At 39.2% G+C, this 27,846-nt stretch overlaps 1 protein-coding gene and 2 pseudogenes across 1 annotated transcript; all 3 read right to left on the bottom strand.

Moving 5' to 3' along the window:
- Window positions 1–552: 552 nt before the first annotated feature.
- LOC139776127 (serine/threonine-protein phosphatase 6 catalytic subunit-like) lies at window positions 553–4,286 on the bottom strand (annotated as a pseudogene).
- A 15,594-nt stretch (window positions 4,287–19,880) lies between these two features.
- On the bottom strand, window positions 19,881–24,738 carry LOC139776125 (brefeldin A-inhibited guanine nucleotide-exchange protein 2-like; annotated as a pseudogene).
- Window positions 20,145–20,743, bottom strand: LOC139776126 (GTPase-activating protein and VPS9 domain-containing protein 1-like). Its single transcript, XM_071712614.1, has 3 exons — window positions 20,719–20,743; window positions 20,253–20,638; window positions 20,145–20,183 (listed from the first exon to the last, which is right to left on the bottom strand). Exons 1-3 carry the CDS (start codon window positions 20,741–20,743, stop codon window positions 20,145–20,147), a joined length of 450 nt encoding a protein of 149 aa, XP_071568715.1.
- Window positions 24,739–27,846: the final 3,108 nt, after the last annotated feature.

The following is a 27,846-nucleotide window of genomic DNA, read 5'->3' as shown; positions in this document are numbered from 1 at the left end:
CTTTCGAAAGCTCTTTTCAAGACAAACATTTTCCGCCCTTGGTCATTAAAATCCGTCCATACCAATTTTGGACAGATGGGGGGTAAAAGTGACGTGGATCGTCCCATATATATAATTAATGAGAAATATTCAACATACCCTAAATGATTCCTCAAAGTAATTATTTTCTTCCAAAAACAGTCCATAATTGATAATAATTTGAGTTGCGATTTTCAAGTCGATTATTTTGTCGTACACTGCTTTACAGGTCTGTTATATATAGTAAACATTAAATGGAAAATATCGACTTTATAACATAAATGAAAAAATTAACGATACAATAACATAAGTTAAATTTTGAATAAAAATATACCTTAAATGTTCCGAAACTTTTTTCCAAGTCTGCATACATAGACTATACTTTTAAAGATTTGTATAATCTTATTTGTACTGTTTCCGCTTCGTCATGGTATGCCACTTTTCTAGCTGGCATTGTAGTGGCACAATGCATGAGTTTTAAAGCTTCTTTGCAGTTCCTACGACAACAATACATATATCGATACATATATATATATATATATAGAAGAGAGAAGTGTGTGTGACGAACGAACGGTGGATATCTTTCTTGAAAAGAACATCAATGTGTGTCAAGGTAGTTTAAAGACAATATTTGAGCTCGGAATTTCTTAAAATTAAGCGTAAAAAAATGTCATGTACATAAAAATAATAAGACAACTCTCTACAGATGCTATAACGATCCCGGATTTCCTTACCTAAGCAGGAAAACTTTGGCTACTGCTACACGCTATTTGTACTTCGGCGAAAAAGAGCCGAATTTACGATTCTTGCTAAGGACACCGATTGCGCATTTAGAAGATTTAGAAGAAAAAAGAACGGTACGCAGCACACACAGTACCTAAACCAGCAACAGATCATTTATATGTTCAAGAAAACCTTAACAGTACTATATATAATATGCTCACGCTTTAATAAATCTGAATTCTACGCACAACGATTGTAATGTCAGAGAAGCATTCACTGTACTCAGAGAGTGTACTTTTTGCCGGAATGTTTAAACGTGATATATTTTCTTTTTATATTCACACACAGCACTGGACTATTTGCGTTATTCGCGCTCATAAATTATTTAAAAGCTCTTAGTCTTTTGAACATTAAAGTCCAGAATGCTGCTCTGAGATATGAATGCTCTACAGAATGTACATAGTAGACAGCAAAAGCGTCTAGACCACAGAATGTTCACATTCGCTCTGATGCAAAATATCGTTTTCTTTTTTTTTTCGAGCTACAAAAATCAGGCTGATGCAATGGCAGATACTATGTAGATATATAAAAGTTAGCTTTACAACATGTAAAACCTGATAAAGTTCTTAAAAAATCTAAAGAACATTCCCTGAATAAGATCAATCACACGACAATTCAGTCCTCTCTAAGTATCGTACTTTAATCGTAGAACGCATCAAATAATTTCTTTTAAGGGAATCAAAATTTTCTAGAGTAATATGTATAATCAGTGATATATTCTCATGAATGTGTGGGTCTGTCATGGTACCAGCCTGGATCCGGCCAATCAAATCATGTGATTCCGTAGAGTCTAGACACAGACATTTCTCTTCCGCATCCGTACAGATGAGCCACTAAGATAGATCACAAAAAGTACGGAGTGGGCGTTAGAGGTGGGATTACTCTCTCGGAATCAGGCACTGCCTGGAACAGCACGGGTGATCTCTGATCCACTGTCGTGAACTGCATGATACTAGCTATGTTACCACATCGATAACAATAATTTGGGGCCGACCACACTGTGACGAGTTTGTCATTAAACATGTACCTATAACCTGCATGATAAAAATATGCGTCATCAATACATACTTCCGAGATTAAAAAAATCTACGACAGAAATATTTGAGCAAAGACATACCTTCCTGAATTAATTGGTGCGCCCTACAGATGAGTTTAAGATCATTCACTTCCATGAACATGTAAGTCACTTTGCTGCCAAACAGCCAGCCTGCACCACGCGGACTCTGTCCATGTTTCTACATCTTCTGGATCTGACCAGACCAAATCACAGAAAGCACCTGTAATATGGCAATTAAGCAACGATATTTTATTATTATTGTACAATAACAGTAAATATCCAGTCATGTAACTTTTATATTATTATGTAACTTTTGCAATGACATATCACTTTATACAATTAATACCTTTGTGTGGAATCTCTTGATTCCTTTCAATCGTTCTAATTTGATCTAGTGTTCTAATAGCTGGAGACAATCCACCGTGTACACAAAGAACCTGTTCATCAATTAACTAAAACAGAATTTTATTCGAGCGTAATCAAAAGTGAAGTTATAAAAAATCTTTTATACAAATACTCACGGCAGCAACTGTGAGCAAGTCAAATACCCTACAACAGTACTTCCACGCATTAGCATTGCCGTACTTGTTTTGGCATTCATCTAGAACAGAAAATGAAGAGACCAATGAAATCAAAGCTTCATTATACACAAATGTAAAAAAAAGCCCAGAAAAGAAAGTATCGTTGCGCACTTACCGTAAAATCCATAAACGTGCGTGATTTGTCTAGATTCGTGATTACCGCGTAGTAACGTTATCCTGTCGGACCATTTAGCTTTAAGTGTGAGCAGACGAGTAAACGTTTCTAAGCTATAGTAGCCCCGATCGACAAAATCTCCCAGGAATATGTAATTTGTATCTGGCACGGGGCCACCGTTACGAAACAGTTCCTCTAAATCATAGAACTGTAACAGCACAAAAACATGAACAATCTGATGTATATTAATAAATATCACGATTGTGTACAAATAACTATACAGCTACAGAATATTAAAATCGAAAAGTTGTGAGGCAATAGATAATGGAAGACTAATATTGTTGCGACGCTAATTCGGAAGATTAAAATCCGCTAAAACTTTATGTCGATCCCGTAGCGGTGAGCAAGGATGCTCCGACTTTGAGGTTAGTACAACATTCATCGCACGATACTGTTATAATTGCAAATCGGAAACGTACCTCGAGTCCAGCTCTTCTGCGATCAACGAAGTCGGGATCGAACGTGTCAGTCGTCACTTTCTGCCAAGCGTAGAGAATTTTCTTTTCCGGCAGCGGTGGTAACACGATGTAGGGATACGAAATCTCCAGAAAGCAATTCAAATTCAGTATATCGCCGGCACGATTACGGTGTTACTGCCGTTTCGCGTACGCGCGTATGCGCGCGTTGTCGCACCTTACCTCGCGACAGCGTGCGGCTCGTGCAAACGTTAACGCGCGGCCGCAATCACGCTGCAGAAACGCCTCGTGTGAACAGGCTCCTTGATCTCAGTATCAGCTCCCTGCCGTCAATATATAATATAGGTTAACCTGTATGTAAACACTCACGTAAACGTAGTAAAGTAAACAGTATAAAATAAGTAACAGTAATATATAGAATAAGATAATTATAGGATAATTACATAAAACAATTACCTTGAATTAATCGTCGCGTCGCGTAAAGAGTCACGGTCGGTCTCGCTCCGCGCGTACTACCGTATCTCTCGAGATAGGTTAACTGACTGATGTGTGACAGCGCGCTAAACGCACTATCTGCACTCGCGCAGTACACAGTGTACACACACGTATAATGTGCATATCGAAACTGGCGATACTAGCACCGCCCTGGTGTCGAAAAAGTGAAAGTGACGCGACTCCACCCAATGAAATGATGGCATGGCATGAGAGACGGTCGACGTAGACGACGACGTATCTTAAAAATAAATTTTTACATTTGGACTTTGCGTCGCAATATCTCCGCTCGTAGGGCACGTAGCGGAATATTATAAGAGAAACCCCCTCCTAATTCGACCCCAAGCTATCGATCAAGCCTACTTAGAACTTGATCCGTTCACTCGTTATCGAGTCTCAACATCTCGAGTACTCGCAACTCGTCGCGTCGCGTAAAAGAGTCACGGTCGGTCTCGCTCCGCGTGTACTTGGCGCGAGACACTACCGTGTCTCTTGATGCCGATTAGGAAATATATAATTTAATTATATAATCCGGTCAAATTGTTTCTTTTAAATAGAATAATTGGCTTAGATTACAAAATACGTGAACGGTAAAAAAAAAATGAACGCGTGGTCGCCACGCGCGTTAGAAGTGAAACTTCTGAAGGCAAGGCTTTGCCATAACTTTTCTGAAATTAATACAAAAACAATACAATGGAATTAGTCACTCCAAGCCGCCCGCAACTCGAAAATGTAGTGTTACACGCAGTTCTCACTATATCCATCTCGCCAGTGCCGTACGCCTGATCGAATTTTCGTGACGCGTTTTCGAGTCGCAAATTCGAATTTACTTACCGATCCAAAAGAAGTTTCATTTCGTACGCCTATTGGTCGAATTTTCGTTACACTTTTGAGTTTCGTGTCGCAAAATCGAACTTACTACCGTGCCAAAAGAAGGAGCCGTCTCGCCAATGCCGTGCGACTATTGGTCGAATTTTCGTTACATTTTTCGTGTCGCGAAATTCGTGTCGTTTTGCCGTGTCGCAAAATCGAACTTACTACCGTGCCAAAAGAAGGAGCCGTCTCGGCAATGCCGTACGTCTATTGGTCGAATTTTCGTTACACTTTTCGTGTCGCTTTTCCGTGTCGCAAAATCGAACTTACTACCGTGTCAAAAGAAGGAGTCGTCTCGCCAATGCCGTACGCCTATTGGTCGAATTTTCGTTACACTTTTCATGTCGCGAAATTCGTGTCGCTTTTCCGTGTCGAAAAATCAAACTTACTACTGTAGTATTGAAATGTATCGAGATGTGAGTATCGAGATGTGCGTTGTTGAGTGTGCGTGTTGTCAAGAAGTGTGAGTTATGTTAGCGAAGACGTGTGTGTGCGTGTCGCGAGTCGCGCATGTTGCGATGCCGTGTTGCCATGCGAAGAAGCGAAGAATCTAGAGAGTCGATCGTCTTATGACAACAGAGTCACTTGTCTTTTCGGAAGCAAGCGAGCGAAGGGCATTCGTTGCCCAGGCAGCAGTAACAGTGAAGCCTTTGCGTAGAGAAGTCGAGGAGTAACGTTTCGCGTCGTGTGTAGTTTCGAGTCGGAACGAGGCTTAGCCTCAGCGTTAATCGAGCGTGTTAATCTCAGTTCCTTCCTGTATTTTCTCATCCCATATTAAGCATTATATTAAACTGTTCTTATATCCTACACTACCGTGCCAAAAGAAGGAACCGTCTCGCCAATGCCGTACACCTATTGGTCGAATTTTCGTTACACTTTTCGTGTCGCTTTTCCGTGTCGCAAAATCGAACTTACTACCGTACCAAAAGAAGGAGCCGTCTCGCCAACGCCGTACGCCTATTGGTCGAATTTTCGTTACACTTTTCGTGTCGCGAAGTTCGTGATTTCGTGTCGCGAATCAAACTCACTACCGTGCCTAAAGAAGTTTCACTTAAAAAATATTCGCAAATGTACAGTGGTAATATTACAATCATACAAATTATTAGCATGCTGTCAAATACCGGTATCGTTTTAAATTTAATCAATCACAGAACTTACCGTTTGGAGAACTTCGAGGATAATTTCGAGAAGAAGGACGGCCTTGCTAGTGGACTAATTGCATTTGCGTCCTGCGTTTGTGTGTGACCCTGGAAACACATTCATATAAATTGTTAATAAAATATATATAAATAATTCCTTATAATTAATAATTGCTAATAAAAGAGGCAAACTTGTTAAATCAAATTCTTCTCCTATAATTATGTCACCTTAAGTGCTCACCTGAGTGTGATTTCGCTGTGCTCTATTTTGGCCAGAATGGAACGTACTGCGACTCGGAACATTCCGTGGAAATGCTGAAGTAGTGGTTGTGGTAAGTCTGTTGCTTGTGCATACACCCAAACTAAATAACAAATAATGATTTCTGTTTTAATACAGATTGCAGTCACATGATAAATATATAGGCTGATTTATCAGCATTTTTATTTTTATGCACACTATAACGGATTATGGAAAGTACATGTTCGCAGCAAATACACTACCATCACCTATTAGATTCAAGTAAAGCTGGTATCAAGATGTAAAAAAGATGTAAGGTATATAAAATTAGTTGTTCAACTGCTACATTTCTTTTTACTGTTACATTAATGTGTAAAAGTTTTCAACGCGCAAGCAATGTCTTACAAATTAAGCTTAGTGAAAAGAGTTAATAAAGCAATATTGATATGAGAAATTAATTAATATTGAGAAAAAATATGTAGTACTTTATTGTTCAAATAGACACAGTCTACTGTAACTGCGCATGCATCGGAAAAAAATTATTTCAAGAATATAACTGTCCGTTTTGCGAGAGATATGTTTTAAATACAGCAATTGTATAATAAGAAAGGAAGCTAGAAAGGACTTCGTAATTGTAAATGGCGTTAAGTAACTTAGATGTTGGGTCATATAAATAATTTATAAAATAGATAATATTATGTATGTGTTGTGACGTTGCAGTTTTGCTGCATCGTTGCAGCGCCCCGCCGCCGTCACAAGGCGCGGGTTTCGCGACCTTTTTCACGCCCGAGGACGGTTCAACGAATCGATGCGAGATCTCCAGGGGCATATTAATCATTGCGTTACGATATACTGATCCCTTTTATTTTGTATTGTTGCGTGGCGCCTCACCGAGCTGAGACTGGAGTTCCTGAGAGGATACAGAGGAAGCGGACGCGGAGTCGACGAGAAGGATAACGGCGAGAGATCGGACGACGGAAAGCGGATCGAAGCGACCCGCGGGCCACCGAAAGCGACGGAGCGCAGGAACCCGCGCGCGGCGCGTGACACAGCGGCGGGCGGACCCCTAATGGCAGGGCCCCGGGACGCCGGGGCAAAAATCAGCCCAACTGTCCTCCTCACACTGCTGACCGGATTCCGGGATGGATGGCCACCATTCCCGAACCGGTGCGGGAAGGAACACGGAGGCAGACACGTCCCGTCCGCCGCCGGGAAGAATCCCGGAAAAGTTGCCGCGCGAGCGAAGGGCCGTTTAGCGCCCTGCGGAAAGCCGTAATTCACGGCCCTACGCACGAATCCGCCGCGAGCCTGCGAGCTCACCCCTCATTGGTCCGCGCTCCAACGTCGCGGGGCCGCGTACGCCTGGGGTGGGGTGCGCTATCGATTCCGCCATCGAGCGAAATTTCGGGAGCATTCGTAAATCGTCCTCGGTAATCGACGCACGTCGAGAGTCAAGTCGCGGTATTGTCTCGCATTCCGGAGCTGAGTACGACGTCCGGCTGCTATCTTAGCGACCCTTGGGACGACGGCGAGGACCCTCGGGAGAGGATCTTCCTACGATGAGGTTGCCTCGGTAACATTTCATGTAAAGCCACGACACCGCTCCCCGGATCGCGCTCTCGCTCGGGAAAATTCGCGATAATTAGCGTATCCGCCGACAAGGCGTATTTAGCGATCGATAGCGAGAGCGAGGGGCACCGGAATGGTCTCGTGGCCGTGGGATCGCGATCGGAAGATACGAACCTCTGGAGATCGCGGTAGGCGCGTCGATGACGACGTTTGAGATAGCGAATACGCCGTTTCACGCGCCCTTCGCGTTCACGACCGCGTGTCTCGTTATGCGTGGTAGTTCGCCCGGTCGAATCTTAGATTCTGCACGCGTAATTAATGGCGTCAGAGGGATATTCGCGTTGGTTTAATTGCGTTACTCACGATTCGCGTTCGGACATTTAGAGTATCCTCGTGATATCGGCTGCGTTGAGATATTATTCGCGGTAGGATGTGGATCGCCTTAAGATACCATTCGCGTCGACTTAATGTTGTGTCTCGTTATTACTCGCGGTAATTCCGTAATCTTTCTCGCGTTAATTCGAGCATTTCGCGTTATGCCGAGTGTCTCGGCGCGTCATTTTTCGCGTTGGACGATCGCTGACGATTGCGGGTGTTGCGTTCGATCGGAGTCGCGTGCGTAATCTCCGTTCTTGCGTTAGGATGAATTGGTCATTTCGCGTTAGTTATAGTATCGTTCGCAGTAATTCCGTATATTTTCTCGCGTTAGTTTAGTGTTTCGCGTTACATCAAGCGCCCCGGCGCCTTATTCTTCGCGTGAGGATATCCCTGGCGATATCAAATGTTGCGTTCGTTCCTTCTTGCGTTGGGACGTTACTCGCGTCGCGTTCGTGCGTTAGTTTAAGATTACTCTTTGCGTTAGTTTAAGATTACTCTTTGCGTTAGTTTAAGATTATTCCCTGCGTTAGATTGAGATTATTACTTGCGTTAGAGTAAGATTCTTATGGCGACAGAATCCCGGCACGGGTTTGGGAACTTGCGTTCACGCGCTCCAAGCGTGGCGCATTATCATTTCGCGGTATTTCGCGCTATTATTTCGCGTTTATTTCCGTTATGTCGTAGTCAGTCGTAATTTGTACCGATATTCTAGGTGATTTGTCCGCAAACCTTTCTACTATTATTAGCTGTGAAATTATATGATCTCGATGATTTTGTAAGTTTAGTTTTCCTCACACGTTCTCTTGCTGCGCCTTCCGCGCGTTTACTGAGTTAACGTAATTTTCCGTTTATTTCTGGCGTCCGCGTTATCATATTTTGTATTCGAAATTTGACGCCCGCGTTATCTACCACCTGCTATTTGCTTTTGTTTTGAAAGCCACATTGGCACTTACTGTTCCATCCAGAAATTTCTACCGAATAAATGTTATCTTTTATCTGTTAACCGCTTGAGTTCGTGATCTTGATTATTTTGCGTCACCCCGCCGAATACCGCGCTGCCCTTCATCAACCCCGCCCTGCTATTAGGTCGAGCTAGCCATTCCCTAGCACACCGACTCATTTCGTTTTGCGTCTCGTTTTTGGTTTCTCGCGATTTCGCGGACGCGAATTTACGCGTCTGGCGCCCAACATTAGAATCTTTTCGTGGAGTGTCGGAGGTGCGAGAGAATCACCGGGGAGGCCTACCATCCTGCTCTCCTTTCCCCTTTTGATCCGGCACACGTCCCGGACCGCTCCGGGAGTGAAAAAGTCGTGACAAAATTTGGCGCCCAACGTGGGGCAGCCGAAGATCGTCGAAAGACAAGTACGTACAGGGCGTTAGCGCTACGATTTCGTGCGGGTGACAAGGTTTTCGCGGATTTCTTATTGAGTTAAAATTGTGTTTGTCGAAATAAAGAATTGACCCTATCCTTATGTTATATATGCTATGTTTTTGATGCGATATTATTTGTGTTATGCTATCTTGTGTTCTGATATAATTGGTTTAACCACTTTCTTTCAGTTTTGTATGAAATCTTATTTTGGAGCATTATTTAAATAAATGTGTTTGGGTGGGTTAGCCAAAATCGCTAAATCGATATTTTGAGTTCAAAACATCACCGAATCCTCAATTTTTTTTGTTTTTTTTTTCGCTTCATCAAACGATAGCTACATGTGTGTAAAGTAAAATGTTCTTGGGTTTTTGTTGCAGGATTAATGGGAAGACTCAAATCGTGCACACCGTCAACTGGGGGATCATCGCGCGTCGAGGGGGATGGGAGGCGTGTTTTTGGGAGGAAATAATTTTCAATTTTTTTGTGAATAGATAAAAGATAAATAAATCCACATGTCAAATTTCGCATTGATCCGTTGTATAGTTTCTTCACCAGAAAATTAGAAAAAAGCGACAAATTTAGCAGAAAAAAAAGAGATTCCCCCCTTAATGAATTATCATCAGACCCTACAGATCTCGCCAAGAATGTAAGTACATTTTAATTCCAGTAACTGCGTGTTATTGCAATTATGTGACAAGATTTTATTTGTTGGATGTGGTATATACATTAACTTATATAGATAGACCGGCCCCTGCCGTAAGAAGCAGCTTGGCAGCATAACGGTGCAGACATAGCCTCACTGGTAGACATCTCTCTTTCTTTTGATCGCTTGGTGAGGATAGAAGTCTATAGGTAGGAAAAAGAGAGGTCTACCAGTAAGGCTATGTCTCCATCGTAATAATCCTGCCATGCTGCCTCTTATGGCAGGGCCGGTCTATTATATAAGTCTATGGGTATATACAATATATGCACATATATACCAGCAGGTCAGTGACGACAACATCACAAAAAAGAAGAAAAAGACAGTAAATGACACTACTAGCCATCAACATAAGAAACAGAGGCAACCTGCTCCTAAGAAAACTAACACCCAGCCTCATATCTTGTCCCGTTTAAATGACGTTGATAAGAAGGATAAGAAAAGTAGGGTCATTCAGAAGGTAGGAATATTGTGCTTTAGACGCAACTATTTAAGGCCAGTTTATACGTACAACATATATTACAATATGTTTAAATTATTTCTGGTGTCGGAATCTTTATACAGATTTGGGTTGATGATGATGACGATGAGGATGATGATGATGATGATAACCAGTCTAAATATAAATGGTCCAAAGACAGACTTGTGGACAAGATTAACGTCCTAGAATTGGATATAAAAAGGCTACACCTGGATAATACGAGATTAAGGGCATTGCGCTGTGTAAATGAGGGTAACAAGATTTTGTTACAGATTGCGGATAGTGATCCACATCCAATGCTTTGATGTGTTTTTAATTAAAAGCTTTTATCTAATTGCAGGTTTAGGACCAATGCTCAAGAATGTTGACAGGCTTAAGAAAGAACTGGCCTCCTTAGCATGGTCCAATAGTAAAAGCAGGATTAGCACTAGCCACAGCACCATGACGAGCCATATAAAAAGCAGCATCCACGATACCAGCAATAAGGTACATGTGTGATAATTTTTTTCAATGGCAGTAATAAATAAAAGTTAATAACAGTAGATAAAAATTAAAGTTAGCCACTAACCTTGATATTTTTTTTCTCGGTATTTCTTTTTTTTATAATATCCTTCAAAATTTCTTATTTAATTCGTATAATTTGATTCTCTATTGTAAGATTTATATATACTTGATTTTTGTACACTCAAAGTATCTCGAATTTAAGAACGATGTACATTTTAATGTTTCAATGTAGACTATATAATAAATAAATTCCTAAATTTCTGTATAACAAATAAATTATTTTGCACCAACAACCATGATGACTCAGTATTGAAAACAGGCACACGGCCAATATGGCGGCCATAATCCAGCTTATATACACGCGAAACAATATGTGTGCTTGTGAGCACACATATGTTCCACGTGTATATGAGCCGGCTTATGGCCGCCATATTGGCCGTGTGCCCGTTCCCAATAGCTATCAAGTATATTAAATTTGATAATTATATGATTATTATATGAGCCTTCCTTATTTGTAACATTTATTTTTTTTTAACTTAATATATGATTACTTCGAAATAACTTACATAATTTAGTTTCAATGTGTGAGCACAATAAACCCAACATTTTTTGTGTCAATTTTTAGGATACCTTCCGCCAAACTCCTACGACAAGTGTTACTGCCACTGTGGCGGAAACAACTTGTATTCCTGCTCTGCCTGTTTCTCATGCCAGCAGTAAAGTACAAGTATATGAAGATTTTTTTCGATTGCAGAAATAACCGAGGAAATAACATTAATTGATTACTTTGAAATAACTTGCTGGTTTATTTTTAATATATGCTGTGCGTTGAGCACATATATAAGCTTAATTGTTTAAATTGTTAGGCCCCAGTTACAGCAGCAGATGATGTTGCATTGAGAAATTCTGACTTACAATTAGTGGAGGAGTTACCGGCTAGTGGAGAAGTTACTACTGCTATTAATTTATTGGAGGTGGATGCTGTGCAAATTGTTACAGACGTTCAGAGACCGCCTGAAGATAATCCGGAGGTATTCATTTATTTTGCATGCATAATATGTTAATAATTTATTTTTTTTGTGTATGCATTACAGCAATGGATAAATTAACTTTCAATTTTCCTAACAGACTATCAGTTTTGGAGGGCGGGAGGTTCAGAAGAAGCTGGTGAGCCGCCTCAACAAACAGAAGGGTGTCTCCTCTTACACCGCTGCCCTAATGGGAATAGCCAGGAAGAGATGGCACACTCAAGCATAACAGGAAAAACATGTAACTTCTTGGCTAAAACTAACCAGAAACCCCATGTAAAGAAAATGTTGGATCCAGCTGCAAGAGAGGCTATAACAGGTACAATAATTTTCCTAATAACTGTTTCGTTGGATATACGCACAATAGCTATAACTCAATATAGTTCTTATATGTAGGTACATTATTATATATGCGTTATGATGATAGAAGCATAATAAATACTTTTTGCTCTTGTTTCGGCAGATTATGTGCTACATCAGTTTGGAGTAACACCAACCACTAAGGAGAAGTTTCGAACAGAAATAAAGGCAGCCATTAAAACCAAGCTCAACAATGAGTCGAGGGCTTATCGATACAAAAAAGTGAAAGGGTGCGAACAACAGCAAAGACAAGTTGAAGAAGCACATGAGCATTGAGATTTTCCTACTGCTCTCATGCTCAACATACATTAGCTGCTAAGCAACAAAAATCAAATATATAACAAAATAAATATAATGTATACATGTTTTTTAATATTTTCATTAACATAATAAAATTCTTTATATTTATATATATATATATAAACTTTTAAACAAATGTTTTCATGTTCTAGCAGTGCAATGGTATAAGCATCGAGCCCAGTATTTTATTACTGCCTAGCCCTGCTACTGCTTGTATTAAAAATACTCGCAGTAGTGAATTACTGGTAATATTAAATACTGGCAGCTCAGTATTGTATTACTGCCTGTATTAAATTACTCACCTATAGTATTTATTACTACCTATAATATTTATCACTACCAGTATTTTCCTAGTATTTCCCAAATAAATATTGACAGTATTAAATCACTGAGATTTTAAGTATTTAGTCAGTAATACTTTTCTGTAAGGGTAAGAAAAGTCTGTATGCCGAGATGATCACATAGGTTTTCCACTTTCAACTCTTTGCTAAGGAAATTATAGACTTCACATCGATACTTCTCTATATGCATAAATCGTCTACCTTTATAAGTAGGATGTAGGAAGTTGGCAGTCAAAATTGATGGCCTTATGACTTTTTTTAATCTCTCTTCTATTATTTTCTCGTAATTATCATTAACTGTTGGTATAGTTAATTTGAACCACTCTTCGCAAGCATCTGCAATATTACTATCGGACCGCTGACATTTATTAATAAATTCACACACAGGATCAAAAATCAATATATCGTCTTGAAGTATTGTTTCAAAGTCCTCGCTAAATAATAATTCCGAACACTCAGTCCTAATAGTAATTTTCTGATCTTTTATTATTTGACGCATTATCGATAAATTGTGTAGGCAACAACGAAATGCATCCCTGTAGCTGCACCATCGCGTTTCGCACGCAAGAACAATTTTTTGTCCTCCACCTTTAATGATTTCTTTTTCTGGACCTGGCTGCTTGAATTCTCTCAATAATTGATTCACAGATTCAGCAAATCTTTTGTTGACCAAAGACTTTGCTAATAAATTGTCGCTATGGCTTGCACAAGTCACATGCCATAAATTAACTGATTTACCCATCAGTATCATTGCAGAAGCATTGTCTGATACGACGGCATAAAAACGGATGTTGAATTTGTTTTTAGCGATCTCTGTTGCTTCATCCACAATTTCTGTTAATGCATTTCCTGTTTCCTTTATGCCAGTTAAGTCCCATGAATTGAGATACATACTCTTGTCCATGACCGTATGTATTGTACAGACAACCAGTTTGGTGTTGGCAGCAGAATTCTTCCAACCATCGATCAAAAGTACACCCACTGTTTCATGGTCTTTCACGGTTTTAGATGTTATTTCATTATGAACCTTGTCTAATAATTGATTCGAAAGCTTTTTTCTTGATGGAATTTTGTAATCCGGATTTAGGAGTTTTATAAAGTCCTTAAATAAATTGGATTCAACCACATTAAAAGATATGTTGCAACCAAAGAAAAGTTTTGATAAAGCCAAATCAATTGAATTGAATAATTCATATGAATTAAGATGAGAACGTTTAACCCCGCGTTTGGCTTGCTCTGTTTTAGTTGCATTCATTTTTAAATCTAGAGAAATAAAAAGAAATTGTAAATATCTAACAATTTATTTGGATTGACTATACTATATCATTTAATTTACTTTCTTTACTTACATTATTTTTGATATATAACTTAAATGACAATACTAATAATACGTCCGTATTCAATTTTTTTTTTTTGGAGGTATTTAATGTGCCGTCACTGTCGACTCGTCAACCAGATACTAAGGTAAACGTCCCAATAGCCAACCATGTCCCAGTTCCCAACCACTAAGGGGAATATTCCACCTAATTAAGAGATTTTTCGATAAAAATAAATAAATAACCACTTAATTGAGTTCTACGATTTATAATCTATGCATAGGACAACGGTTAAAATAATCCTTGCGCTCTTTGTAGTAATTTTTTCGAGTTTCTTGAGAGTGCACGCGCTGCCCCGGGAAACGAAGCGCATCTGTAAGCCAGTTTGTTAAGAATTGACAAAGTTCAATTGTAACTATGTCGCCTTCATTTTTTATATATTGGGTGTACAACTTAGTTCGGTCCGTTTTCAAAAGATGGCTCTAGGTGCTATAAATGGTTGACGGCGACAGCTGATTTTTGCTGTATCGTGAAGTGTCAACATCTGTCAACCAAATATTGTTTACAAGCCTTTGAGTTTGCACAACAAGTTTAATTTTTACTGCGTTGAAAATGTCGAGTTTCGTTCCAAATAAGCACCATTTGCTGGAAGTTTTGATTTTCTGTTTCAATTGGAAGAAAAGTGCAGCTGAAGCGCATCGAATGCTTGTGGAAGTGTATGGTGAATCTGCACCATCGGATAAATCTTGCAGAGAATGGTTTCGACAATTTAAAAGTGGTGATTTTAGTGTTGAAGACAAAGAGCGTTTGGGTCAACCGAAAAAGTTTGAAGATGAAGAATTAAAAACATTACTCGATCAAGATTCGTGTCAAACGCAAGAAGAGCTCGCAAAAACATTGGAAGTTACTCAACAAGCTGTTTCGAAACGACTCAAAGCCGCGGGATACATCCAAAAGCAAGGAAATTGGGTCCCATATAAATTGAAACCGAGAGATATCGAACGACGATTTTGCATGTCCGAAATGTTGCTTGAACGGTACAAAAAGAAGTCTTTTCTGCATCGAATCATTACCGGGGACAAAAAATGGATTCACTACGACAACCCGAAACGCAAAAAATCGTATGTAAAGCCCGGCCAACCGGGAACATCAACGCCGAAGCCGAATATCCATGGTGCCAAGGTAATGCTCTGTATTTGGTGGGATCAGAAGGGTGTGATCCACTATGAGCTGCTAAAACCTGGTCAAACCATTACGGGAGACTTCTACAGGCAACAATTGATCCGTTTAAAGCGAGCTATAGCCGAAAAACGTCCAGAATATGTGACCAGACACGAATCCATAATCTTTCACCATGACAACGCTCGGCCTCATGTTGCTGTTCCGGTTAAAAACTATTTGGAAAATATCGGATGGGAAGTTCTGGCTCACCCGCCTTATAGCCCAGACCTTGCCCCTTCCGACTACCATTTGTTTCGATCGATGCAGAACGCTTTGACTGGAATACGCTTCACTTCAGAACAGGGTATCAAAAATTGGCTCGATTCATTCTTGGCTTCAAAAGATGAACGCTTCTTCCGCGACGGAATCCATAAATTGCCAGAAAGATGGGAAAAAGTAGTGGCTAGCGATGGACAGTACTTTGAATAAGGTATTAATTCATTTTATCGTTCAAATAAATGCGTTTTTTAAGCAAAAAAAACGGACCGAATTAAGTTGTACATCCAATATATTAAACAAGTTATAGCTTTTTATATTAAGGAAGATGTAGAGAATGCAAATCTAGGGTCGAAATTTAGTTAGAATTGCCGATAAATTGTTAATTTGCATGGTCGGATACTCGGACGTTTCAACCGTATGGTGTATCAATAGCGAACCAAGTGGCTGGATACTGGTACAACCAGGCGATCGGGTGATGTCCCAATTGCTGGACGCAACGAACTCAGCGGCCATAACCTTGATGGAAATTAACACGAATGATTAGCATTGACGTGCGGCATTGTTTACTAGTGTGCTTAAAGTGTGTTTAAAATTACGCTAAACTGAGGCGATTATTCGCAGTAAGTATGATATCTAACATTTTACAAATTTGGCTTTGTCGAACGAGTTCGTTATTGCTATTATGTAGTCAGCAGATTGTTTACATTGGAAAAGTCTTGAACGTAACCTCTCAAATCGCGAAATAAAAAAAGTTGTCTCTGCTTTCATCTGCGACTGGTTGGTAATAGGGACATCGAGTGGCCGGATATCGGGACATAACCAAAAACTGATGGCCGGGTACTGGGACATTTCCTTTTCTCGCATTTTCCGAAAAAATCAAATCAACTATTACCGATGGAACTAATTATTCGATGGTTTCCAGAAACTAGAGAATCCAAGCTTTCGTTTCGTCGTATCCGCTTATAAATAAGATTTGTTAATATATATAAAAATTCAATTTCAATTTTCCAGGCGTCTTAAATGGTCCGCTATTGGGACGTTTACCTTACTATGATTTTTTAGGTTATTTAATAGGGCCTATACAGTTTTACCATGTATAATACGTTTTATACGTTTTATACGTATTATACGTTTTTATACGTAGGAATCGTAAGAAACTGCTCGCAGCGCCAAATTTCCCAACCCTGCTCGGATGGATCATCGCCGCTGCTGACTTCCCGGATCCTCGCCTTACCGCATACCGGATCAACGCTGGACAACGATGGATCATCGACGCCGATGGACAAGGTAAGTAGAAGGTAAGTATGTTTAATAATCTTGAGACTTTGTCTAACAATTAACGATTCATTTATTTTAGATCGTCGACTCAACTTTACAAAGTGTTTCACATATAATGGATTTTCGGAAGGTAATCATGTACCGCTCGCTATCGTTGAACGAGAAATTAACGCGCAATTACGCGGGAGTTCCCGATTGTTATATATAACTGATAACTATGTCCGCACTATGTTCGTATTCGAGATACACATTACTTGTGACGGGATGTTTAGATTGGTTAACGACAGACGACGCGACGCGTGACGCGCTCAGTGGAAACTCAGCCTTAGGGCTCAGACACAATGACAAAAATAAAGAATAAGATAAAGGAATAAGGAATAAGGGAATGTCGCATCTCACTTCAGTACACGTACATTAAAGTGAGATGCAACATGCCTCATTCCTTATTCCTTTATCTTATTCCTTATTTTTCTCATTGAGTCTGAGCCCTTACGTTGACAAATTACTCAACCGTTGTGCAACTGTTGTGTTCTCTGAACGCACTCGTAGTAAAAGAAATGTTTTGCTGAACGCAGTCACTCGTGGCTCTAGTAAACAGCTATTTCAAATACGTGAAAAAGCGGGTAAGAGGTCATTAGAACACATTGGTCACAAGAAAGAAAACGTGCCTTATAAATAAGAGATAATATTAAGAGTACTTTTCCAATATGTACGCGGCAAATGTTTTAGCAAGAAATGGTAAGCAGCAAAATTTTTCATATTTGACGTAAGCCTGATTGCACCAACTTCACATAATATTTAACCTTAGCTTAACTCACTATTTGTCTCTTTCTAAAAGGTTAGTTAGAAAGAGAAACACACACACACAAAGTGAATTAAGTTACGATTAAATATTATGTGACTTAGGTGCAATCGGGCCTTCATATTATTGTAATAATTTAAACACATAAATATACATGTAAGAATAAAAAAGTGAAAAAATAGAAGATTGAGAGTTTTAATTAACCGTTATTAATAGCTGTATTAATTATAAAGTATTATAGTTAACTGTAAATTATTAATTAAAATTATATAGAAATCTTGATGTAAAGGAATTAAAACTATACAGTTGAATTGTGCAATATGTATGATATTCGTCTATTATAATAGTGTCAAGTCTTACAATTAGTTTATACATTGTTATCAATATATATGTTACACTTATATCAATATCATAGTAGATGTTATTAAATAATTAATATTACAAGATGCAAAAAGAAAATTAATTAAATGGAAAAATCAGCAACATAAAAGTCAATACATATGTCGAAAATAATGACGGTCAAGTACTTGCAGGTAAATTTCCTTCATATTGATAAATTTCATGACTGCTATTTTATCATATTTTTGTTATGTAAGTTAATCAATAAGTAAAGAAAATGTTAATTAAATAAATGTCGGCATTTTTAACATAAACACATTTTCACTATTTTCCTTATAATTCTACTAGTTTTTAATAAAATAAAAAGTGGAATTATATTTTATTTTTATATTTTAGTATTTTTTTATTCATGTCTATTTTTCTCCCGACTGCTGTTAACCTTCGGTTGGTAAAGACGAGGGAGTATGCGTTTTACCGAGGCCGAATCTTTGTTAGCTTAGTTCTTGATAACTACAACATACTTTGATATGTGCTTCCGTATATAAGTTTCTTATTGATCAAGCAAGGTTTATAGCGTATAATTATCATTAATCGTTATTCGTATGTACTTGGCCGGAAATGAACGTCTTTTTAAAGAATCTCTATATGAAATCGTTTGTATTTCGTATGAAGACTTTTGAAGTGCAATTGAAAAGGTTTGTGAGTCAGTCGTTTAATTGTAATTAATTATTTATTTTTACACCATGCATTTAGCCGAAATAGATAAATTAATAAAAGTTTTTATATGGAATCGTTTGTATTTTGTATGAAGAGTTATGAAGTGTGATTAAAAAGGTTTGTGAGTCACCCAAATAATTTTAATTAAATATTTATAAACTCGGTAATTAGCCGAAATATAGATTTTTAGTTATTCATGTTAAAAGAAGAAGGCGCTAGTGTTCCCGAAGGTCCGTCTGCAGTCAGAATTAATATAAACGTTTTAAAAATTATTTTATACTGAAATAAATAAATATACAAGGCAAAGATGCAGAATAAAGGCCATCGCACACAAAATTGCATAGGTTGGATAAGCATAGCATAAGACCGCTGGACCAATGAGCATCTTATGTAAATTGGTAGCTATAAGCGATAGTTGCTAATTAAGTTTGTCACTCATATATTTCCATCTTGCAGAGAACCTCCATCTCAAACGCCCTGCCACAGCCCAAGAGCGACTCAAATGTCATTACCGCTGAGAAGTACTTCTTGCCATTTGAGTTAGCATGTCAGAGCAAACGGATTGTCCATTGCGTTCCATCTTGAATTTTTTTTACAGTCGTTTATTAGGATTGCCCTGCTTTTAAATTGAGCGCTTTTAAATGTATTATTATTAAACTACTGATATCGATATATTATTAGTAATTTAATATTAAAGCTTGACAGAGTGACGTAAACTAATTCGCTCATAGTATTAACAAGTATTATGCGTTCAAATTCTCGAAAGCTAGCTTCTTTACTATGCTCTCTCTTTATGTCGATCGATTCGGATAAAAATCTCCGAAGTCTTTCTTTCTCTCGCGATATTCCTGATACATAATCCTAGAGTAAAACTGTACAAAAGCTCTACGAAAGTGGCGATATTTTTCACGGATCTGGTTCGAGTCTCGGCTCTTGGGGAAGGTGCGCATGTAGAAAGAGTACGCCAACACAGTTTATTCTGCTAAATGGTTATCAATTCTCTATAAGTTCTGTATTGTTTACACATAAATTATAGAATATCTAAACGTTTCTTTTTTTCGATGTCCTGTGAAATTGTACAATAGAGTTACAAATAAAGATAAAGCCACACTTTACGTATAATCTGATTCAGTCTTTGCTAATGTTACATAATAACGTGCGAAAGAACTAACAGTTAGACTATTTAAGAGGCTATTTAAGAATTTTAATCAAGATACTGGAAGCATAAAACTGTTCAGCTAGCTTTACACAAGATATTGGTCTTCTTCTTTATGAAATCGTCAAATTATGATTATGATACATTTCTACATTATCACCAGCATCGAATCTAATCTTATTTATCGTGATACTCTTGAGAAACTGTTAATCCATTGTCTTAATAAACTCGATCGCGGCGCAGAACTGCGTATTGTTCCTCTCCCTCCAATCGATTCCCGTAAAAGCTGTCTACATATTGAACAGTCGATACAACAACAGCGGATTAGTCTGAAATTAAGCACACGTTAACAATCACTCTTCTTGCTAAAATCACATATTCTCTTTTTAATCGCATACCTTGATTATGACATAGACCAGCACGGGAGTCAGATCGTCGGCAGCAGGTATGCCTCTTTCCGACGCCATGGAGAGGAGATTCATGATGGTAGTTGCGCAACGAAATACACACTGCAACTTATCCCTAGGAGTCTTATACGCCGATATCACAGCCAATTCAGCCTGCGCCCATGACCAGGGGCATTCGTAATGATAAACCTTTGGAATGCGTAGGTCCTTGTGATTTGGAGTTACGACTTTCGCCAACTTTTTGATGTGACCGTGAAGAAGCTGGTCCCTATATATATCTCCATCTTCATTTAGATAGAGCGCATTGTGGTATGCCCGTGCCATGACGGTTCTTTCCACCACGACTCTCGCCAAATCTAACTGGTTGGCGCTCGCCGCTGAAAGTAAGAAGTAAGTTCAGACGTCTCTGAGCACTCCGCTAAGATTAATTGCGAGATAAATAATTATATTCATGTACATTGCCAGATCGGATCGTTGTCCATTTCTGCGTGGACCTTCCCTAGAAAATTATTCACGAGATCCTGTTTCTCGTCAGTTAGCGTAAGCTTTTTAAACTCTTCGCAGAAACGCAGGAGGAAAGCCTCCTTTTTTCCAAAAATACCCTCACACAAACGGATACAAGATGATTATTGATAGCATCCCGATCGCACTTAACTCGCACGCATAATCTGGAAAATATTATTATTAAACGGTTAACATCTTACATTTAAACATCTCACATTTACTTATACATTACATACAAAGATGATATTTATATATAAACAGTACCTATCTAAGTGAGCTAATGTCGACAGCAATCCCTGACGACATCTGATTAAATATGCGATATAAGGAGATCGTTTTTGATAATCCTCTCGAAGTGATTTGAAGAGCTTTCTACATCCATTGTCATTAAATAGACGCACGCAACGTAAAGTTTCATGAAGATGAGCTATTAATGCCCTATCCTGCAGGTTTATAGCTTCTGCCAATTGTAGTTGTAAAAACGCAACCAGTTCGTTTTCTTTCTGCGACCAACAATGTCTCTGTAATAAAATTTTATATGCGAATATTTGAACATTAAGTAATTAAGTAATCCATAAAAAAATCACACTTTGTTTTGTACGCCATGATTGAAAAATAATACAATAAATACCTCTGAAGTATTCCATGGAATGTGTTGAAGGTCAGCAGTGCTAAGTACCATACGTAATTTTCTTTTAGCATCCGCAAAAGCATAAGAGAGTTCTACATTATTCGGATCGATTGAAAGTCTTTCGTCTTCCACCTCTTTTGTACGGGACTGATTGCTTTCGACCGAGGCTGTATCGCTAGCTGCGCTTGGCTTTCTTCTGTATTTCGCTAATATATCATCGGTAGTATCTGAAATTAATCAAAAGAACAATTTATTACTGTCTAAAACTTGCAGGAAAACTTTTCCTTCTTTTTAGCATTACTTTCCAATTTATCTTCGATTCGATTCTGTATCCGCGCTCGTGAAGAGGCCGTTGTTAGGGTTACACTCGCAATAGCGACTGGCAAACTTTTCCATTAGTCGGTCGATCTTCTGTGCCTCGCCGGGCAGCCGAAAGCCCTCCAGGAAATACCTGAGTGCGGTTACTAGATCGCGTTCGGCAAAGTTCATCTGATCGATGTAATGGTACATTACCTGTGCAAACGGTACAACAAAATTAGTCATTATCTTAATTAATTAACAATAATTATCGCGCAATAATCATAACATGATTTAGAGTTGATCAACCATGGTCGCTATTTATGTCTATAATTAGTATAGTCTATTAATTTCAATTGTTCTCTCCTCGTCACCTGGTTATGATTATGGTCGCCCAGAAAGTCTCCAATGGCGGTCTTGTCGAGGTGCAGCCACCTGGCCACGTCCTCCGGCGAGGTACCGAGCAGTCCTTGCTCCTGCAAGTACTGCACACCCTTGCCGGGCTTCCGGCTAAAGATCTCGATACCGGCCTCCCATAACTCTTTTTGTTGTTTCTGTACTTCATACTGCTCCGGCGAGTCCGGCACCTCCTTGTTGCCAGTCAGACTGGAGTTGGCCGACGAGAGGCTACCAGCGCTGCCGTAACGCGGTAGCGAGGTCTCTGGCGTCGTATCCGGTGGATCTGACAATGGTTGCTGATCCGCTGGCACGCTGTGATTCACGTAAAGATCTCGACTCCACTCCACCATGCACTTCAGAATAGACACGAGGCACTCGAGACCACGGATGCGCATGGATTTCTCCTGAAAGAGCAAGACACTAATATTACAAACAAAACTTTATATTGCTTGTCTCGAAAAGAACATTCTCTGTTCCAAATAATACATCTATCCTGTCATCCTCTTTCTTATAACGCACCTGATTTGGCGATGCACCTAGCTCCAGAGCTTGACCTTGAGCGGCTTGAGCAATCTTAGAGAGATCATTGACGAGCTTCTTGAAGAGATTCGCTGCTGAGCGATAGCAATCATAGTTAACGTAGATGTCGACGACGCTCTGGGCATCCGCACAGATCCTCGTAAGCGCATGTATGACCATCCACTTGTGCTCGAAAGAGCTGCTAGAGGTCTAGAGGATGTTCATAAAGATCTCCTTGAAGAACACCTCAATCTGCATCTTGAGGTGCATCTTGAGACGGGCGAGCATCGCCAGGAACAGTGCTAACGACAGCTCGAACACTTCCGGCACCGAAGACACGCCATTCTTCGACAGCGCGACACACAAGTACTGTTTAATGGCGATAACAAACATCTCGTTAGAGCGCAATATTGGACCGGCATTCTGCAAGATTCCCAGAAGTAACTGAAACGACAAGATCTTGGAACGGAGCTCGTGCGATCTTGGATCGGGAGTGCCGTCCGGCAGCGATTTCATAGAGAACTTGCAGAGAGCGCGAAACACTAGGACTGCATCCTTTTGCAGCACATGGGTGAATTTCGCAGTTACCATGTTGTCATTCTCAGCAGCCGCCTCGTCACCGTTGTCCTCCGGACTGCCGTTCTCCAAACTGACTTCCTCTTCCAATGGCACCACGGATTTTACTACATCATCAAGAATACTCTTGACAATTGTTTGAGAATCAATGTTATCATTACTAGGAGCATTCTCTGGACTTAGCTCGGCTTCAGTTTCGCCGTTTGCTATGACAGAACCCTCCTGCTGATGTTCCCCATCAAGCCTCACGTTCTCTTCCTCCGCCTGAGTCTCCATTCGCGCGAAGATCACGTTGATCATCTGCATGAGAGTCGCATCCCTTATGAAAAAGTAGTACTGGTTTTAATACTAGAAAAAGTATTGGTAAAAGTACTGGAGACATAAGTACTCAAAGTACTACTAAATTCGACCATACTGACTTCGTCAGTACTCCTTCCCAGTACTCATCCAATACTCATTCAGTACTCCCACCAGTACTCCCTCCAGTACTCTCACCAGTACTCCCTCCAGTACTCCCTCCAGTACTCTTTTAGTACTTATCAAATAATCGTGAGATACTAACATATGGTACAGGCGCAGTAGGGGAGAGTGGGCACCCTTGAACCACGTTTTTTCAAATCACATTAAAAATGTGAATTTAAAAATTTTAATAACTTCATTATAATATAAATGAGACTATTCGATGTTTAATATAATAAACTTTGTTTGTAAATGATTTAAGAAGTAAATTTTCAGAAATATTTTGCAAAAATAATGATATTTCGAAATGCTGCGTTTGTCACAGTGGACCCCACGCGTGGGGTCGATTGAGCCATAGCGTAGGGTACACTGTGACATGTAATGTGAAAGGTAGGGTACCCTGTGACACGTAGAAGAGATCTGTTTAAATCCTGTTTATTACAAATCTTTGGTCAATTGAAAAACCAAGACTGTGCTAGAGAACCAATTTATCAATAATCTGTGCCTATTAGTTTCTTACAGTACTGGCAGTACTATCATGATAGTACTCCGAATATTAATCTGATAAAGTATTGACCACTTCAATACTTTGGAGTACTAATGAGTATTATTGCTTGTAGTACTGCCAGTACTGTAAGCACTGACAGACACAGTACCGACCATTCTGCAGTATTCATGAGTATTAACATACTAATACTCTCAATACTACGAGTACTGTTCACTCAGTACTGAGTACTGATTGCTAGTACTACTTTTTCGTAAGGGATGGGCTGTTGTTTGATTCACCAGGTTGCGCGACGCCAAGTAAACGTTGTAAACAGTACGAATTGTTAACAGTACCGTACCCTCGTGTACCTCCACATGCTGGCTTGTCATTACAGTCAGCAAAGCTTTAATAATCTGCAGCTGCACACCCTCATCGGTCTGTGGACCGGTGAAGCAACCGCAAATTGTCTCGACAATGCGCACAATCAGCAGCTTGTTAGGCTCCGTTGAATCAGGCACATTGTCAGTGAGATGGCCATATGCGATTAACTTATGCAGGCAGTCCAGTGCTGTGTCACCACAATCCGCGGTGACTTGCTCTGACATGCTAACTCAAATGGCAAGAAGTACTTCTCAGCGGTAATGACATTTGAGTCGCTCTTGGGCTATGGCAGGGCGTTTGAGATAACCTCTTTACCCTGCACAGCTGGTACATCTTTGATCTCGTTACGGAGGTCCTCTGCAAGATGGAAATATATGAGTGACAAACTTAATTAGCAACTATCGCTTATAGCTACAGGCTTATAGCCTGTATATTTATTTATTTCAGTATAAAATAATTTTTAAAACGTTTATATTAATTCTGACTGCAGACGGACCTTCGGGAACACTAGCGCCTTCTTCTTTTAACATGAATAACTAAAAATCTATATTTCGGCCAATTACCGAGTTTATAAATATTTAATTAAAATTATCTGGGTGACTCACACACCTTTTTAATCACACTTCATAACTCTTCATACAAAATACAAACGATTCCATATGTTCGAGATCATGACAATCGCGTGTCAGCGCAAACACGCTTTCGTTAAAATGTAAAGTGAAGTCGCATTTAAGAGATTATTAAAGCAATCGCATAAAGATATCGCATCAAGTATAACATGGATCTTCCCCTTTTTCGCGTTCCTGAACATTCGCGAACATTACAATAACGCTGCCACGGTCAACCAGACGACAAACAAAGTCAAGTAACCGCTCTTACACAAAGGAAAGATCCATGCTGTAAACATAGCAATCGAAAACATGTAACGAGCATTTCGGATCTTCAACCGAAACCGTGACGTAAGCGCGATGAGGTTGGCCACCGATGGCCAATCACCCTCCCGAAATTATTTGCAACCAGCCTGGAGGGAGTTTCGACTCGGAGGTAATAAAAGGACCGCCGACGCGTCGCGGGATCGATTTCGCTCGCAGATCACCGCTAGTACACCGCTTTATACCGCTTTTCGCAGAGATATTCGCACTCGCTTGCTCAACTGCTTTCTCGCCGCTTTCGCCGTGCTAAACTCTGTGCGCGCTACCGCTCCCGGCATTGCGCCTGAAAAGGAACTCGTGTAAATACTTGTACATATTTATTAGACATTATAAACTATTTTTCTGTACTCGCTGTGCCTTCTCTTGTGGTTGTCTTTACCTCGCGCTATCTCGCGCTACCGCGTGCTCTCGAACACCATATAAAAACTTTTATTAATTTATCTATTTCGGCTAAATGCATGGTGTAAAAATAAATAATTAATTACAATTAAACGAATGACTCACAAACCTTTTCAATTGCACTTCAAAAGTCTTCATACGAAATACAAAAGATTTCATATAGATATTCTTTAAAAAGACGTTCATTTCCGGCCAAATACATACGAATTTAATCGTTGTGTTAATAAAAAAGCGAAAAAACGATATATTACATTTATATGTTCTCTTATTGGCTATCGACTGAGTTACAGAGGAAATTGATTAACCAATGACATGCATCCACTTGGGGAATTTTAGTGACTTCTAGTTGCCTTTATATGGGCTTCGGCAGAACGTATAGCTTTTCTATTCATCGCTGCACGCTCATTGGATATCGCGCGTCGTGCACGATGTTATCGCGCGCGCTGGTCTGCTCTATTGCTCACATGTCATATTTGGCCGGTAGTTAGAGGTTAAGTTTGTTTATATAGGTTTAATCTTTATAAAATTAAATAAAAATATAATAAATAGTGTGATAAACAGTAATACACTGCCTAATACAAGTTTGTTTATCGAATCATTTCCTTGGAAATATCATGTGGTATCAAGTATCTTATATGTGTGTATACATACAGGGTGTCAAGTAATAAGCGGATCACTGCTCGTGATGCCCGTGATGGGCAGTTAAAGCGGGTAAAACTGAATAGAAAAGTCTTTTACTGTTTTGTAAGTATTTCAATAATTAATAAGAAAATAATTAATAAAGATATGCGAATCAAGATGCGTTCGTGCGATTCGACGAGAAAGAGCAGCCCAATGTTTACGTTGTTAGGCCGCGGCGAGACATTGGGAGGAACGCTATGTTTATAACAAAAATTATTAACTATACATGAGTGACACTCATTGTCATTATTGTTTATAAAGCATTCTCATAATATTTCGCTATGCACATAGTAACGTAAACGTTGGGCTGCTCCTTCTCGTCAAATCGTGTGGATGCACACTGATTAATTCTCTTATCTTTATTAATTAATTTCTCCTTAATTATTGAGAAACTTACAGTACGATAAAGGACGTTTAATTTGATTCAGTTTAATTCGCTCTTTCTGTCCACGAGAAGTGGCCCGCTTATTACCTAACACCCTGTATATATCTATACTATTATTATAAAGCAACAGAGTTTGCAGCCTTTTTTGTTCGCTATGATCTCGGAAATTATTTGACCGAATTTTTACCAAAAGTGTATGAAATAGGGGTAGACTTTTCCGGGGAATGTTATAGAGTGTATATTTTTGCGTTACCGATTTTCTGGAAACCGGTTTTTTTAATTTTTCTAATTTTTTGAGAAATAATTGACCGAATTTTAAAGAATTGTACATAAAACAGGGGTAGAATTTTCCGGGGAGTGCCATAAAGTGTATAATTTTTTGTTACCGATCTTTTTGGAAACCGGTATCAGAAGTTTTTCGAATTAGCCTTTTTTTTGTTCGCTATGATCTCGGAAACCAATGGACCGAATTTTTACTAAAAGTATATGAAATAGGGGTAGAATTTCCCGGGGAGTGTTATAGAGTGTATAGTTTTTTGTTACCGATTTTCTGGAAACCGGTTTTTTTAATTTTTCTAATTTTTCGAGAAATAATTGACCGAATTTTAAAGAATTGTATATAAAATAGGGGTAGAATTTCCCGGGGAGTGCTATAAACTGTATAGTTTTTCGTTACCGATCTTTTTAGGAACCGGTATCTTTTTGGAAATTTGTTATGAAATTTTTCCAATGTTTTAGGAAATAATTGAGTGAATCTCAAAGTATTGTATACGACGGAATTGCATTTCAGTCGATAAAAAAGTAATATTTTTCAATTTATAGCATTTTAGAGAGAGAGAGAGGGGGGAAGGGGAGAGAGAGGGAGAGAGAGGGAGAGGGGGAGAGAAAGAGAGAAGGGGAAAGAGAGAGGGAGAGAGAGGAAGAGAGAGAGAGAG

Source organism: Temnothorax nylanderi, unplaced genomic scaffold (assembly GCF_030848795.1).
Source record: "Temnothorax nylanderi isolate EJ_2023f unplaced genomic scaffold, tnyl_v1.0 TNYL_tig0112_pilon, whole genome shotgun sequence".
In the NCBI taxonomy this organism is placed as follows: domain Eukaryota; kingdom Metazoa; phylum Arthropoda; class Insecta; order Hymenoptera; family Formicidae; genus Temnothorax; species Temnothorax nylanderi.
Note: the sequence above shows the minus strand (reverse complement) of the source record. Positions and strands in the feature narration are given on the sequence as shown.